Source organism: Balaenoptera ricei, chromosome 1 (assembly GCF_028023285.1).
Source record: "Balaenoptera ricei isolate mBalRic1 chromosome 1, mBalRic1.hap2, whole genome shotgun sequence".
NCBI classification, from domain to species: domain Eukaryota; kingdom Metazoa; phylum Chordata; class Mammalia; order Artiodactyla; family Balaenopteridae; genus Balaenoptera; species Balaenoptera ricei.
The window spans coordinates 22918275-22935639 of record NC_082639.1 but is presented as its reverse complement, the minus strand read 5'-3'; the positions used below and the strand labels follow the sequence as shown (position 1 = coordinate 22935639).

The 17365-nt window shown below is 51.3% G+C and overlaps 1 protein-coding gene across 3 annotated transcripts in view; it reads left to right on the top strand.

Moving 5' to 3' along the window:
• MECR (mitochondrial trans-2-enoyl-CoA reductase) overlaps window positions 1-12688 on the top strand; it is a 29623-nt gene extending 16935 nt beyond the window's left edge. For all 3 annotated transcript variants that reach the window (XM_059917277.1, XM_059917283.1, XM_059917291.1), the window contains 7 exons: window positions 2676-2819; window positions 5464-5566; window positions 6608-6710; window positions 7690-7763; window positions 9854-9914; window positions 10079-10151; window positions 11566-12688. In XM_059917277.1, the coding sequence (XP_059773260.1) occupies window positions 2676-2819; window positions 5464-5566; window positions 6608-6710; window positions 7690-7763; window positions 9854-9914; window positions 10079-10151; window positions 11566-11723 (716 nt within the window). In that variant the 3' untranslated portion in view covers window positions 11724-12688. The remainder of the gene's footprint in view (window positions 1-2675; window positions 2820-5463; window positions 5567-6607; window positions 6711-7689; window positions 7764-9853; window positions 9915-10078; window positions 10152-11565) is intronic.
• Window positions 12689-17365: the final 4677 nt, after the last annotated feature.

Below are 17365 nucleotides of genomic sequence, written 5' to 3'. Positions count from 1 at the left end.
GTGGCAGAGCCAGGGCTTTTAAGCAGGTCTCTACAACTCCAAAGTCTAAGGGTTTCTACTTTAAAGCCCTGGAGGCTGACGTGGGTGCTGCCCCCATCCCATCCCACCCAGGTTCTCCTAAGAAGACGATTAGGGACTGCCAAGCCCCAGAAATCCGTGTCAAGGGTTGGATTTCCATTGTCCTGCCACTAAGGGGAAGTAGAAAACACCTTTGATTTCACGCACAGAAAGCCATTCACTCAGCGTCTGGCACAGAGTAGAATACAGTAAACGTTGACTAAGATGAATGAGGGTGATAGTTATGAAGATGACGCTGAAGATCTGAAAACCAGGCTGCATGAAGCCCAGAGACAGACAAGGCACCTCCTGGACTCCAAAGCGGTCCTTCAGTTTTTCAGCCTCTTATTTTCTCAGCCAGAAATCTACTCTGGGATTGACACAGCCTATAATAAAGAGTGTTCCTGCCTCCTATCGCCAATTCCTGGCCCCTAAAGCCCACCTTGGTTCTCCCCTCCTGCAACACAATTAGCGGTCTAGGCTGGTCCCTGCTCCCCACACTGGACCACGTAGAGCCAGGGCACTGTCGGAATCCCAGCCACTGGGTCATGAGTCACACTCGAGAGCTTTGGAAGGGTAGGCCGAGGGCCCCTGAGACATCACAGCCACCAGACACCAAGCCAACAAGGCTCCAAGTCGTTTCCCTGAGGTAACTTAGCAAGTGCGCGGCGAGCCAGGGCTTGAATCTGCATCTGTCTGACTGTGCTTTATACAGGATCCCGCCTGCACAGGTGAGGACCTGTCACCCAATGCTCATCAAATCCTGTTGATTCTATCTTCAAAACATAACTCGAATCCATCTACTTTTCCTCATCCCCACTGCCAAAGTCTAGGCAACCATCACCTCGCATCTGGGCCCCTCCGGAAGCCCCCTGATTGGCCTCCCTGTTCCCACTCTGCCCGCCCCCCCGACCCCCGCCCCAGTCTTTTCCACGCAGCAACAAAGTGATCTTAAAGCATAAATCCAATCACCTCAGACTTCTCTAAAATTAGAAGCTTCCTGGACTCTTCCTGGGACTTCCCTGCCAGTCCAGTGGTTAAGACTCCGAGCTTCCCACTGCAGGGGGCGCGGGTTCGAGCCCTGGTCGGGGAACTAAGATCCCGCATGCCGTGCAGTGCGGCCAAAAAATAAATAAATAAATAAATAAGAAAAAATTAAAGCTTCCTATTCACTAAAATCAAATCCGTTCTTTATGCCATGACCCTGAGCCCTTATGTTTTTCAGACTGCAGGCTGTGACCCATTAGCGAAATCAATCCAGTGGGTTGCAAGCAGAATTTTTCTTTTGTTAAAGTTGGTCAGAATAGAATAGAAAATAACAGTACATCACATAGAGTAGGGTAAGTATTGTTCCGTGAAACTTCGGCTTCTGTTATGAATCCATGTATGTGTACATGTGTTTATGTATGTACATGTACTGAGTTAGACTGTAACACACGGTTACTGTGAGTCAAGATCATGAAAGTCTGTGTGACGTCCGTCCAGCCTGTGCCACGTCAGCCATGTCTCCAGCCACTCTTCCCACCATTCTCTCCCCTCCAGTGTGCATTCTTCCTGCTCCATTCCTCTATCTGTCCTGCCTCAGAGTCTCTGCACATGCTTCTTCCTCCACTGGAATGTTCTTTGTGGATTCTGAGAGGCTGCATCTCTATCCTTCAACTCTTAGCCTGTCGCCTCCTCAGAGAAGCTGTCCCTGACTCCTCCCATCTAAAGTAATTCTCTCCTCTCTCTCCCTCCCTCTGTCTCTCTCTCTCTCTCTGTATAACTTAGAATTCTTGTACTTGCTTGTTCGTGTCTCACCTGTTCTGCTCCACTGGAGTGAGCGCGCTGTGAACGTAAGGACTGTGTCGTTGTTGGAGGGGCCTGGCTCACAGCCGGTGCCGGATGAGTATCTGCAGAAGGAAGTGGGCAGCCCGGGGAGCTGGGCGACGGGGCAAGTCACAGCCTCAGTTCCTGCCCTGTTGAGTGAGGACTTTAAATTGGACATTTTATTATTCTTTTGTCTAGAACTGGAATGTGGGCTGGGGGTTAATGAGCATTTTTTTCCAGTTTACAGGATTGTTTCACTTCCCATATTCTCGTTTGATCTGTGCAACAGTTCTTGGGGGAGGCCAGTCAAGGCTCTTCTTGCCAGTGTCATCTACATATTAGAATAACCAAATCTCAGTGACTTAGTGCTGTGCTCAGACTAGCAGACCAGCAAAGCCAGGTCCCACACCTCGGCCTTTGACTTTGGCTTTCATGCTTTTTTCCATAATACCACCCGAGTCACCCTGCCTTAGGTGAGAATGAGGGCCGAGTGGGAAAATGGGGCTTTCTCAGCTTCTCTTGCGCTGGTAATGATGTTGCTGTCTCACCCTCAGAGCCCAGCAGTTTGAGATCCTCAGCCACTTGCTGTGTGACACTAGCTAAATCTACTGGTCACTGATGTGGGAATAACACAGTCTCCCTAACATAATTATCATGAGGACTCAGACATTCGAAAAGGCTTTGGGATTTTCCTTTTTCTCCAAGTATTACTGAAGTCCGCTGTCCTCGATGCCCGTCCACTGAGGAGGGGGAGTGGGGTTGGGCATGGAGGGGGTCGTTCCTTACTCCCCTGGCCTCCCCCTTCTTAGGAACCTGGCGGACCGAGGCTGTGTTCAGCGAGGAAGCGCTCATCTCGGTTCCGAGTGACATCCCTCTTCAGAGCGCCGCCACCCTGGGCGTCAATCCCTGTACAGCCTACCGGATGCTGATGGACTTTGAGCGGCTGCGGCCAGGTAGGAACCGCAGTGGGTGGGCAGGCTGGGCACTCCTGTCTGGGGTGTGACCCACGTCCCGACCCTGAGGCCTGGGAACTTACCTGCGAGGAAGGCGGCCCCAACCTGGGTGGTGGTGTTGCTTTACATGGAAAGATGTTTGCTTGGATCCTGGAAAACATGCTGAAACCTCATGAGGAGCACACCCTAGAAAACCGCTGAAGGGTCACATTCCCTAGAGCTTGGGATGGAATTCTGTCATTCAGCAAAATCGTATGGAGCTGTGCTGAGCTCTGGGGCTACAAAGCCAGACAACATAGACACAGTCCCTGTGTTTTCAATAAAATGCTGAACTTAGTGTTAGTCTTTCCACTCAGCACTGCCAGAGCACTTTCCAGCCCACATACGTGCCTTTCCATGCATTGCCCCGTCAAATGCACTGGACGTCAGAGCGGTGCAACGAGGTCCACAGCACGGGTCTGAACCCCAGCTTCGCCTCACTAACTGGGAACTGACCTCTCAAATCATCAGACTTTTCATCCGTAAAATGGAGAGTAAGGGGTTCTGAGGGCTCACTGAAACATGCCGTGTGACACTTAGCACAGGGCCTGGCATACAGCACAGTGAAGGTGTACTGCTGTTATCATTCTCCCTTTTTATAAATGAGGAAACTGAGGTCCAGAGAGGTAAATTATTGGCATGAGATCACTCAGCAAGGAAGTGACAAAGCCAGGTGTTTTATTCCAGGTTCCCCTGAAAGCAGAGCCTAAGAAAAGAACTGGGGGCCGACAGTTCGCTGGGGAGGTGACCCCAGGAAGCAGGAGTGAGGGACTGGGGACAGGGACAGGGAAGGAGGAAGAGCCAGCGAAAGCTGATCCTGCCGTGGGCAACCGGGGCCCAGTCCTGCTGGGGACCCTCCACAGACCCTCACAGAACCCTCCTCAGAATTAACCTGCAAGTGACAGGAGGCTGGGCCAGTTACCCACCAACTCCCGTCCCCCGTGGTTGGAGGGTTACCCCACACACCACGCATATCCGGGAGCTGGCAGGGGCCCTAGAGATCACCCAGTCCAGCTCTGTCATGCCGACGAGGAAACTGAGGTGAAAAGAATCCGGAGTGTGGTCACCTTCGGTGGCAGCTCTGCATGAATCTGGCTGAAAACCAGTCCCAGCTTCCTACAGAGACAAATGCCAGTTCTCCCAGCTGTGGCAGAGCAGCCCTAGGTCTCTTTAAGTGCAGAAAGCCAGCAGGTGTGATCAGGGACCTTTGCTCAAGTCCCAGTGCAGCAGATGTTTTGGTCGCCTAAATCCTCTCCCCTCAGACCCCCTCTGATTTGGGCTGCAGCTGTGGTCGTCACATCAGGCTATTCTGACACCACCCACCTCAAGTGCCCATGGTGTATCTCTCCACTTTCCTGCCCCAGGGCTGGTGTGAAACGTGTGATCTTGACCCACAGTAAGAATTACACTTTAAATTGTCATCTAGTACATAGACGTATATGAATATATATGTAATGAAAACCAAAGTTTCATGGAATAATATTTACCCTCACTATGTGTGATGCACTCCACTATTCTATTTTCCTTGATTTTAACTTTAAAAAAAAAAAAAAGCTTGCAACCCACTAGGTTGGTTTCATAACCCACTGATGGGTGACGATCTGTAGGTTGACCCTAGCTAAGGAGGATGGGCCTTCTTCCAGAAAGTCCTCTGTCTCTAGCACGAGATCCCTGCTGCCTCTCAAAACCCAGATAGCATTTCAGGGGAACAGAGCCCCTTCCCGGACACAACAGCACTGGGCTCTAATGAGGAGCACCCCGGTGGGTGCTTCTAGGGCTCCTGTTTTATGGGGGAGAAACTGAGGTTCAAAGAGGTCAGGACTCATCCCGCCCCATTCACTTTCCGTTACAGTCAGTGGAGAAGCTGGGACTCACACCCCAGTATGTCTCGTTCCAGAGCCCATGCTTTTCCCAGCATGGCCCGCGGCCTCCCCCGTTGGCTAAGTCCAAAGTTAGGCTTCGGCTTTGACCACAGACTATCTGGAGGTCCCTGTCTCAGGGGCTGCCAGTTTCTCCAGTGCAGCTCTTATCCCATTTTGAGGCAGTGCATCTTCCCCTCAAGAAGCCGCAGCCTGTTGATAGAAATGGACTGAGATAACAACCAAGTATAAGTCAGGGCTGACCGTGACCATTAACAGAGACGGCCGCAGAGTGCTGTGGGAGTGCACGGGGGAAGAATCTGGGAAGGCTTCATGTAGGAAGCCACACTCGAGCTGTCCTTCGAAGGATATATAGGATTTGAAAACGAAGGGAGACGGAAAGAGGAAAACATTGCCAGCCAAAGAAATAACCTAACCAGAGACTTGAGGACATAAAAATTGGGAGGATGATGAAGGATGCAAAATCATTTACACAGCAGGGTCTAAGTTGCATCCAGTGTGAACTCTTGAGTTGCTGAATCCTGGCAGGCTTCATGGGTGTTGTAGAGGTTTGTGGGGCACGGGAGAAGAGTGAACAACAGTCCAAGGACTGAGAAGGCTCAGCAGCCAGGTCCTGGGTCCCTTCAGAGTCTGAGGACTCCACCTCTGGCCCTATAATAGGATCCTAGGCTGGAAGCCCTTGACTTATTACAGGTCTCAACTTGAGTCTCTTCCTGGCTTCACAGGGGATTCTGTCATCCAGAATGCATCCAACAGTGGAGTGGGGCAAGCAGTCATCCAGATCGCCGCAGCCCTGGGACTGAGGACCATCAACGTGGTCCGAGACAGGTGCGTGGGAAGGCCTGATCCCAGCACACCACTTGGGCCTTTCCGCCTGCCACCCGCGGGTGCCCATGTTTCCACCAGGTGGCGCCCTTGCGTAAGCGGTCTCCCTTTCCTGTGGGCAGGAGCTGGCTTATAGCCGAGTCAGCCACCAGCACTGAAGTCCAGTGGCTTTTGGCTATAGGATGAATGAATCTGAAATGTAAAGGGAGGGCAGGAAGGAGAAGGCCCTTAGTGAACAGCTAAGAGTTTCTGAGACTCTTGACTTGTGATAAACCTCATGTTTTTAAAACCACAGTTCACATTTGGGAATGTTTTAAGCTGTGTTATTCTTTCTGTGAACTGACTAACCCAGAGCCCTTGTTTCCCTTGCATTTGTGTGATACTTTGAAGTGCACTAAATACAGATGTAAAGGAGATGGGGCAGGTTTGTCATCACAGAGAGGAAGCCACTTGCTCAGGAAGACACAGCAAACCAATGACAAACTTAGTTTCCCAATTTGTTCTCTCTCCATCATATCATCCAACTGCCTTAAGCCTCACCATCCACGCACGTGGTTGTGTCTCTTCAGGGAAGCCCAGCCTTGGCAGGAGAACTGATACTCGCTTCAGTTCCCCATCCCCTCAGTTGTGCTAACAAAAAAATTGTTCTGTTTGCCTTGGTAAAGAGGCTCAGAGCCACTCCTGGACCGGAGTGTGTTTGCACAACACTCTGAAGAGCCCCTTGAAAAGAGGGGGAAAGGAAGCAGAGTTTGGCGTTTCAGTAGAAGAAATCAGGAAGTGAAGTGACTCCTCCCTGAGCCCAGATAGTTTCTAGCGTCCTTGGGCTGACAGGAGCAGTAGAAACCTCCCAGTGCTCTCTCACGCCGGTGAGGAAACTGAGGCCAAGAGATGCCAGCATGTGATGAGACTGGTGGCCAGGCCCAGCTTAGCTTCCCACAAAGAGAAGCTCGGGTTCTCACAGCTGTGGCAGAGGGGTCCTGGGAGCCTTCCGTGGAGAAAGTGAGCAGATATGACCGAGGACCTTGAATTGTGTTTGGTTTCCAGACCTGACATCCAGAAGCTGACCGACAGACTGAAGAATCTGGGGGCCCATCATGTTGTCACAGAAGAGGAACTTAGAAAACATGAGATGAAAAACTTCTTTAAGGTACCAGTGATGAGCGACATTGCACCTCCATTCCAGGCCCAACTCCCTGAAGAAAGAAATTCACTTGAATTGGAAAAGCTGGCACTGGCCCCATTCGTCTCCAAAATCCTCCCTTTGTCTCTTTTCGTGGAAGAATAAAGCCCATTCCCTCAGCCAGGGGAAAGCATGCATTAAGTGCCCGGGGCTGTGAGGGGGCAGGAGAGACAGACAAGGTTTAGGAAACCCTGTATGATTGGTAGTTTTGAACGTTAGTGGTGGACTACATCAGCCCACACAGCCGAAGTGAATCTCAGAGCTGGGAGAGAGCTGAGGAAACTGAGGCACAGGAGGGAAGAGAAAGAAAAGAAGTCACATTTCCAAAGCATTTGCTGTATATTTTATCTGATAATCCCCACAAAAGCTCTACAAAGTAGGTGCTATCTATTTTATAGGTGAGAAAACGAAGACTTGGAAAAAAAGAAAGGACTTTACTGAGACCACACAGTCATAAGTGGTGGAGTCGGGCTGGTCCCAGGCCTCTCTGAACTCAAAGCCCCTTAACCCTGTCCGGCACACCTAGTAAGTGACAGAACCACATCTCAGCCTCTTGTCACTGAACCCTGGAGGGACTGGACACACACTTGCTTGAGAACACGTGCCTCTTGAGAACATTTCTGAAGCAGTAGGTCAGCACATCTGATATAAACTGAGTTGTAAGTGCTGAGAAGAGGGGGAAATGAAGTCCGTCAAAACAGAACATAGGTGCCCTTTGTCTGTTCTTTCCCAGAGGAGGTGAGTTTTGAACAAAATCCTAAAACAGATAACAGGATTAAGCTGGTAAAGAAAAGGCCCTTCCCAGACGGAGTTGGAAGGCATGACTGTTCCACTTTCTTCTCTCCTTCCTGACACAGCCCTTGGGCCAGGGAAGTGCTGTTTATAGCAAGCTTCAAACCCCACCACAGAGGGGTAGCTCACTCACTGCAGGTCCCTTCTTTTCCAGGACGTGCCCCAGCCTCAGCTTGCTCTCAACTGTGTCGGCGGGAAAAGCTCCACGGAGCTGCTGCGGCACTTGGCGTAAGTCCCTCGGCCCTGCGGGTCCAGTGCACAAAGGCGCCCTCCCGGGATTTAGCCAGGAGGACCACCGAGTGACCAAGTCCCAGTGGCCAGTGCAGGCCAAAGCCAGGTCAGCACGATCCGGAGTAGGAAGATGGGACCCACGTCATGTCCTAGTTACCTGGGCCCGCCCTTTCTCAGCCTCCTCCTTTACAGATGACCATCCGGCTCTGTTCTCCTAGGGACCCCAGAAGTAGACTGCTGGGCGCTCTGTGATAGGGGAACGGGTAAGGATTCATAACCTAGGGGCATCTGAAAAAGTCACTTAGTCCAAGCTTATTAGCTTTTAAATGTTTTATTAGCTTTTAAGAATAGATTCTAATTTTAAAGGTAACATCATGCTGTTACAAAACATCTTGAAAGCATGTAAAAGTACAAAGGAAAAATTAAGCACAAAGCTTACCTATCATCCCGCCACAGAGGGGGATGACATGTTGACAGTGCATGTCCTGTCCTTCTTTTTTCGTTTAATATAAACTTCTCAAATTGAAGGGCGCCTGAAAGGACACTTCCCAACTAGAGCACCAACATTTGTTAACTCATATTTGCTAGCACTCACTAGCCACAGGGTACCTAGATGGCTGAGACACTGAGGGAACCCTCTAGAACTCAGGCTGGATGGGAATTTGGGTCATGTGATCAGAGAGCTGTAGTCACAATCACAGAGTGTTTACCGTGCACCAGACTGTGCAGAGTGCGTGATTGTACCCCTTCCACAATCGCCTAGGTGAGGGGTACTGCTCCCATCCCCGTCCACACGAGGCCCAGAGAGGGCTGTCAGCTTGCCCGAGTTGCTGTGGCTCCGAGCATACCTCTTCAGCCCTACTCTGGGCAGCCTCCGAGGCCAACTGCCATCCCCACGTGGCTCGTGCTTACTAGCTGTGGACTTATGAAAAGTTAAGCAATATGTGAAAAACGATCCAGGTCTCAGTCTCTTCATCAGTAAAATGGGGGGATATAAACCCTTTCTGCCTCAGAAGGTGAGTCCAAGGGGCTCTGAGGTCTGTACACAGCACTATACAAATGAGAGGTGGGCCCCAGTTTTCTCATCTGTGAAATAGGAGTCATAAAAGTCCTCCCTTGGGGTTACTGTGAGGATTCACTGGCCAGCACATGTGAAGTGCTCTGACCTGTGCCTGGCACATAGTAAACACCCAGTATACGGTAGCCATTCTGATTAGATCAAGTGAAGTGCAGGTCCACGGAGGGAGGGCTCGCCCCCCCACCATGCAGGAGCTACTTTCCAGAGCAGGTGGCAGTTGAAGGGAACTAAAGACCAGACTGGCCCCCGGCCTCAGGCACAAAGAGTTACCTGCCTCTCTCAGCAGCTTCTTCCATCCTGGAGTTCACAGAGCCTCCCTTGTGTTGTCCCAAAATGTATCTCGGGTCATCCTTGATCAATAAACTCCTAAAAGAGCCAGGGGAGTGGGGAGGGGAGCACAGATTAAGTCAGGCATGTGAAGTCCTAGCTTACGTTTTAAAAATCATATGAGCCCCTCTCCTGTTTGACCGCCGGGGCGGGTGTGGGTGTCAGACAGCAGGTCCTGACAATCGCCATTGTCCTCTGCACCGTCCACACCGTTCTTTAGCTGCGTCGTCTCACTGGAGCGTGTACAGGAGAGGCAGTGTGGCCCGCTGTGGACATGTTGCCCAGCGTCATATACCGACAGTGGAGTAGAGCCCGGCCCGATCTACTTCTGGCTCCACTCATGACTCAGGTTGTGAGCTTTGCTCAGCGGAGTATTTTTCTCTGCGGCTCTTCCGCAAAGCCTGACTGGGAGCTTCACTCTGGGCTCCCAACCCTGGCTAGACATAGAGGTCGTCTGCAGGGGGTGTTTGCTTGCTTGTTTGTTTTCTGTCGTTTTTAATATAGAGCTTTGCTTCCCAATTCATTAGGTCTGGGTCGGGCCTAGGAATCTGTATTTTTGAACCCTTCCCAGGGATTCTGAGAACGAGGTTTAGGAACCAGGGTTGGAATAGATGCATTGTAACTGGTTCAAGAAGGGCTCTGTCTCTACCTGCGACCACTCTCTTCTCTCTGGACCCTTCAGGCCTGGAGGAACCATGGTGACCTATGGGGGGATGGCCAAGCAGCCTGTCATCGCCTCTGTGGTAAGCTGGTGGGGCGGGGCGGGGGAGTGCCGGGAGACAGGGGCCTGGACACCACTGTTGTCTAAACTCAGGCAGTGTCCCCCGGCCCTGGGGGAATCCATACCTTAAGCAGTGCCTGGAGTTTTTGCCCTCAGAGCCCCAATATGTCCTTCCTGTGTTCACAGAGCCTGCTCATTTTTAAGGATCTCAAACTTCGGGGCTTTTGGTTATCCCAGTGGAAGAAGGACCACAGTCCAGGTAAGTGAATGATGGCCCCATTACCAAGGGTCACATGAGAGGGCAGTGCCCACTGCAGAAGTGACCAGCCACTCTGAGCCCTGGAGAGGTGATTGGACGCCCAGGCCCACAACAGGATAAAGGAAAACAGTCTCTAAATACAGCTGCAGTCAGCAAATAGTTATTGGACCAAAGTGGGCTAGTCCTTGGGGCACCATATTGAACAAGGCATCCCCTGCCACCCTCCTGAGGAGCTGACAGTGGGGAAGCCTGCCGTGGAAGACAGCCAAGTAAAGGGAACAGACTCTGGAACCGGCCTGCCCAGGCCCAAATCCTGCTTCCACCGTTACTTGCTATGGGCTCTGCCGAGTGAGCTGTGGGACATTGGCAAGTTACTTAACCTCTGCCTCGGTTTAAATGTCATAATTGTTTAAACTATTGTCAGCTCTGTCTGACACAGGAGGAAACAGAGGCTCAGAGTAGCTAGGTAGCTGGCCCCGAGTCGTCCCCACCTGAGGGGTGTGTAGCCAGGGCGTGAACAGCCTCTCTGCCTCCAAAACCTGAGGCAGCGCACTGCTCTTCTTCTCCTGGAGGACTGGCTCCCCAGATGGTGACCACCACCGCCCCGGGCTGAGCTGAGGAAGGGCGTGGAGTTATCCCAGCGGCGCGGAGGGCGGGGAGGGAAGTGGTCGTCTGAAGGGGGTGTTCTAAGCAAAGAAGATAGCATGTGTAAAAGCCCATCGTTGTGGCCAGATTACGAAAGGCCTTATAATCATCTTTAAGGAGCTCAGACTCCTCGGTCTTAAAGGGAAATGGGAAGCACTGAAATGTTTTAAGCAGGGGATACGATTCGTTGAATGAATTGATGTCTATGACAAAGTACTTCTCAGCCAAGGCCTTCACTTCTCATCTTCCTCTACCATATTGGGTCCTTAGTGGGAGGCAAGCCCGGGAGGGGACGTTGGTGGCTTCTGCTGGTGCGGTTCTGAGGGAGCCTGGGCTCTCAGGGAAGTCTCTTTTCCCTGAGCAGAGCTCCGCTGTTGCACATCTGTTGGCGTGCCAGGCACCACCCACCCCCTCCCCGTGCCTCTTCCGGCTTCTGCCCCTCTGAGTGATTCCGCCCTCCCACCATTCAGGACCCCCCGTTACACCCAGTCAGGTTCTGTGGGCCGAGCCATCACAGCCACCACTCCGCCTGCCCGTCAGCTCCTGGGGCTGCTCCCCGTGCTTCTGTCCCCACCGTGGCCCTCACTGTCCTGAGCACAGGCGGGCACCAGGCCGCCTCCGCAGCGGCCGCCGTGTCCCTGGCCGAGCCCAGGGCTCTCGAGGCTTCCCTGGAGCCCAGCACCAGCTCCTGCCAGCAGGGGAAGCCCGCGTGTCCCCTCACCGAGCCCTGCGGTTGCTCCCCCGTCTGACACCCTCCAACCTCCCACAGACCAGTTCAAGGAGCTGATCCTCACGCTGTGCGATCTCATCCACCGAGGCCAGCTCACGGCCCCTGCCTGCTCTGAGGCCCCACTGCAGGACTACCAGCGTGCCCTAGAAGCGTCCATGCAGCCTTTCGTGTCTTCCAAGCAGATCCTCACCATGTGATGTGATAATCCCAGAGGAGCCGGAACCACGTGGGAGGGGAGGCGGACCAGCAGGACTGGTTTCGGCCCCCCAGTTGGGGCCTCCGCCTTCCGCAGGCCGCTCCTCTCCCCACTGTCACTTCTGAGTCGGAGAACTGCGAGGCCAGCCAAGGCTTTCCCTGGGGCCAGCCTCCGGGTATCTAATAAAGTCCGAACTCCCTAAAAAACCAAACAAACAAAAACCAATAGGAGTCACCCCTAATAAGAAGGACCATCCCTTGCCAGCTCCCAGCACTAGAAGCCCCCCTTGCCCACCCTCACCTGTCCTCCAGCCATCACTTCCTGACCGCTCTGAAAGCAAAGCCTTGGCGGGGCTGGCAGGTACAAAAGCCAGTAAAACAGGTCTCTGCCCTCAAGCCCTCCAAGCCCACAGAGGAGAATCTTCTAAAAAGGAAGGTTTGACTCGATCTCAGGTGGCCTTCGGCTCAATCTGGGACAGGGGGAGGATCAGCTCCACAGAGGAGTGAATGCCAGGCTGAGAAAGCAAGGAAATGGGGTCTCAGGTGCCTGGACCAGCCTCATGGAACTTCCATTCTAACTGGGGAGATAGACGTTACACCAGTGGTTCTCAGCCTGAGCTCATTTGACCCCCAGGGGACGCTGTGGTTATCATAATTGAGGGGGTGCTGCTAGTGCCCAGTGAGCAGAGGTCAGTGATGCTGCTACAGCATCCTGCAGTGCACGGCACAGCCTCCCTCAGCAAGGGCTTATCCAGCCCAGATGTCCACAGTGCCGCCGTTGAGAAACCCCGCATCCAACCCCTGGTCCCACGACAGTTACCATAGTGATGAGTGCAAAAGAAGACACGCGTGAGGTGCTGTGAGCGCCTAACCAAGGTCCTGTCCTAGGCCTCCCTGAGGTGAAGCTGGAAAGTGGGCCCTGAAAAATGAGTAGCTTTATTCAGACAAAGAGAAGAGTTTGACACTACGTGAGTTTTTGGTGTTTGCTTCATGATCCACTCACTCAAAGCAAAGAACTAGAGGCTTTGGGGTGTCTCCCTCATCACCTGGCCCCCTGTCCCTGAGCTGTAGAGCCTCACTGCGGGGGAACTTACTGAGAGCCTAGCATGTGCCTGAGGCCAGGGCTGCCCGTGAGTGACGTGGGGCTGGCCCGCGAGTAGCTAAGCGTAGCGCACAGCATACTCATGAGGCTGCTGATACGGAGGTGTTGGAGGGCCGTGGGGACACGGCAGCTCTGCCTGAGGGTTTAAGGAAGGCCTCCCAGAGGAAGTATGGTCACAGCCAATCTTAAGGCCCAGCAGGAGAAGGTGTACCAAGCAAAGCCAACAGCACTCGTGAGAGTCTGGCGGCCCTGCAGAGCCTAGCAGTCGGGGAACTGCCCACAGGCAAGTATAGCTGCTGCCCAGGACGCGGGGGGAGTATGAAGACTGAGATGGGAGCAGTGGGCAGCAGTCAGCAGGAAGGCTCAGGACTTGCCCCCAAGACGTGGGGGAGGCACTGAGGGATTTTAGGCAGTGGAGAGATGTGGAAAACTGGCTCTGAAGGCTAGTTGCATGCCAGCACATACCTGGGCCCCGGCATCATCCTCTTGCCTTCAGGAGCATCTTGTGTGTCCTCTGGAGAAAAGGACTCGGCTTCAGCCTGGGGCTGGGAAAGGTCTACAGGTGCCCTCTGGGTAAGATTTGCCACCTGGTACACCTGGGCTCAGAATCAGCCCCAACTCACCCAAGTCCCTCCCGTTCTGTATCCTCAAGGTTAGTGGGATGGATGATTTGTGCAGTTGGTCAATGTGGGAAAGTGCAAAAAGTCTGAGAGGGAGCGGGAGGTTGCCCAAAGCCTACAGGAGTCAAAGTTACGATTAGTTTCTGCAGGGGGACTCCACAGGGTTGGGCTTAGGGGATGTGATGAGCTTGGAGCCATGGAGAAGGATCGGGCCCCTGGTAGAGACTCAGAGTGGGCAGACAGGTGGGAGGAAGGTTCTTAACACCACATCACGGTTAGAGACCTCGGGGGTGTGCAGAGTGTCCCGGGAATAGTACCTCTGGGGGTCTGGAGCTGATTTTTTTTTTTTTTTTTTTTTTTTTTTGGCTGCTCCGTGCGGCATGAGGGATCTTAGTTCCCCGACCAGGGATCGAAGTCATGGCCCCTGCATTGGGGGCGCGGAGTCTTAACCACTGGACCGCCAGGGAAGTCCTTGGAGCTGACGTTGGGCTTTAAAGGATGATAATATTTTCTCAGGCAGGGGAGGGAGACAAGCATTACAGACTAAGGGACCAGACTAAGTTATAGAGGCAGAACATTTATGTCAGAATCTTCTCGTTTTCCCCAAATACCATTCTACTGCTAAGAATTAAAACTGATGACTCTTAGGCGGGCACGTGGTGGGCTGGAATAAACACTGTTTCCCTGCCTCCCTTGCAGCTGACAAGATCTGGCCCATGTGATGTAAGCAGAGGTGCTAGGTGTCCATTTCTTAGGAACCTCTTTAAAATATAGCTGGCATCCATCCTGTACCCTTTCCTTCGCCTTTCACCATCCTCCTGGCTGGGATACAAACGGAATTTGCACAGCCATCTTTGACCATGTTGAGAATGGGACAGCAACAAAATCAAAGGAGCCTGGGTCCCTGAGGCCCAGAAACGCTGACTGCCCACCTGAGGACTTGAGAAATAAGCTTCTGTGTTATTTAAGCCCCTAGTGTTTGGGCTTTCTCTGAACCTAATCATAAATGATACATATTCTATGATTTAATTTATATTGAAATCCTGTCAATCCATCTGAAGCTGTAAATTTCACAAAATCACAATCTGAATTGTGGCAGTGTGTGATTCCCAGCTAAGGAATTTGGACTTCACCCTACTGGCAGTAGGGAACAAAAGATTTCTGAGCCAGAAGATCAGAACTGTGCTTCAGAAAAATCCCTCTGGCAGCAATCTGGGGGGACAATTTGGAGAAGGGAGGCGCTAAAGAAAGAGATAATCAGAAATTCCCAGATACGTAAAGTCTCCCTAAATTTTGAAGACCAACATAGGGATTACCAACATTTAATGAGGCCAGCAGAGGAAAGGAGCCTGAGGCAAAACAATGTCAAAAGGGAATCTGACTTAAGATGGGTCATCGCTTCCCTACTTAACAAGTACAGGAGATTGTTTTTAATTTTCAGGCTGAATAATCTCTCTGTGGAGTTGGGACAGCTCTTCTGGCCCACTAAGTAAACAATATACTTTTTAAATGGCTGAAGGAGGAACTCTGGCTCCAGGAGACCAAAGGAGGACAAACAGGCATGACCTCCTAAACCAAAGCTTGGGTGCACCTGAAGCCCTGAGGCTTCATGACTGGCTCTCCCTGTTGTCTTCTGGAATCATCCACCCTTCAACTGCCTACAGCCACTGTCGTAATATTGATGACTGTCTGGTGTCTTGGGACACCAATTAACCCTGCTTTCCTCAGGGAAAAAAACCGATGCCCAGAAGAAAGTTTCTTGCATTAACCTGTGTGTGCCAGGCATCTCTGCCCTGGCACCTGGAAGCTGTCAGCAGCTCCCGCCGGCCCCATGCTTATTGGCAGGTACCATGCCGTGGGTAGGACACTGGGCCCAGCTTGGGCAGCTGGAGGAAATGGTGAAAGAAGAGAGACTCAGTCCTGGCACAGCATCTGCCTGCATCTGAAGGCAGGAAGATCGTGGGAAGACAGAGGGCCCACCTGCAGGTGAGTTAGCACCCTCTGAGAGGGAAGAAAGCTTGCCCTATGTCCCTGACCCTTTACAGTGTACGGGCACTTCCACACATACCTGCATTTGATTTTTACAACTTCCCTGTGTCATTGAGGTTTTAATATCACCACTTTTCAGAAGAGGAAGATGCTGAGAGAGGAAGTGAGCTGCTCAAGGTCACATACCAGGAAGCAAGCTGGCACCAGAAGCCAGGTCCCCTGACCCTGTCTGGTCAGCATGCCAGTCAACCCCAGTTCCTCTGGCCCCACAGTTGGCCTTGAGCTCCCTCTTTTCTCAGGACTCCTTGATTTTGTTCAGTAATAATTGACATGTCACTCAATTTCCCTGAGTCTATGTCTCACGGGGAAGCATGAAAAAAAGGAGAAGCAGGAGGCCACTGAAGTAATCCAGGTGAGAACTCATTCACTTATTCATTCGGTAAATAGTTTGAACACCCGATATGTGAAATGCACTGTCAGAAGTGCCAGGGATACAGCAGGAGCCAAAAATCGTGGCCCATGATACCAGGAAGCTTACGTTCTAGTGGAGGAGAAAGACAGTGAACAAGTGAATAAATGAGGTAATTACAGAGTGTAGCAAGTGCTGTGAAAGAAAAAATAAAGTGATATCATAGTGATGGGGGGTACTTGAGAGAAGGTGGGCAAGGAAGGTCTGAGTCCTGAATAAGAAGTCAGCCATGTTGCAGGCAGGGGGAGCAGCATGTTAAAGCCCTGATGTGTGAACAATATGACGAGGCCTGAACTGGCTTAGCTAAGTGGGAGTGAAGTGAATGGATTCGTGAATATTTAGAAGGAAGAATCAACAAGACAGTGTGAACGAGGTGCATGAAGGTGGAACTTTGGCACCTTCCTGGAAGGAGGTGCCACTCCCTGAGTTAGCAAGCTCCAGAAGAGGAGAGGTTTTGGAGACAGGTATTTCGGTGGGCAGGGTTCTTTCCCATCTGTGCAATAGGTTGAGCAGATTATTTAACAACCAAGTTTAGCACTGGTTCTTCAGAATACAGGTACTACGATCCTCACACTTTACAAAATACCAAACGGATCAGGACTGCAGCATAAAAATCAGTTCTAAAAGTAACAGAATAAACCATGGGAGGTTTTGTTTGTTTGGCTGCGCCCAGTCTTAGTTGCAACACAGGGGATCTTTTTTTAGTTGCAGCATGCGGGATCTTCCTTGCATCGTGGATTTATCTATCTGTGCCACATCTTAGCTGCGGCATGCGTAATCTTTAGTTGTGGCATGCAAACTCTTAGTTGCGGCATGCATGTGGGATCTAGTTCCCTGACCAGGGATCGAACCTGGGCCCCCTGCATTGGGAGCGCAGAGTCTTAGCCACTGGACCACCGGGAAGTCCCCAGGGGAGGTTTAAAAAAAAAAAAAAAAAAAAAAATTTAAACCTCAGAGTGAGGAAGGCCTTTCAAACTACAACACATAATCCAGAATCAAAGAAAAATAAAGGATAAATTCGATCCCATAAACATACAATGTTTTTGCATGGCAGAAAAGCACTCTAGGCAAAGTCAAAAGTCAACAAACTGGGAAAAAATATTTGCAACTCATTTGACAAAGAACTGATTTTCCTTATACATAGATAGCTCCTATGAATAAGAAAAATGGGCAAAAAAATATAAACAGAGAAAGGAAAATATGTGCCTTAAACATACGAGGCTGACTCCACTCAACATAACTGCAAATTAAATTATCCCAAGATACCATTTTTCAGCTATCAGATTGACAACGATCATAAAGTTTCATAACGTGTTGATGAGGAGATGGAGAAACAGGTGCTTGTGGAAAATTGAGCAATATGTATCAGAACTATGCTTGCCCACACCCTTTGGCCCAACTATTCTACTTCTAGGAATAGATCCTACATAGATGTACATATACAAAGTTACTCACTGAAGCTGT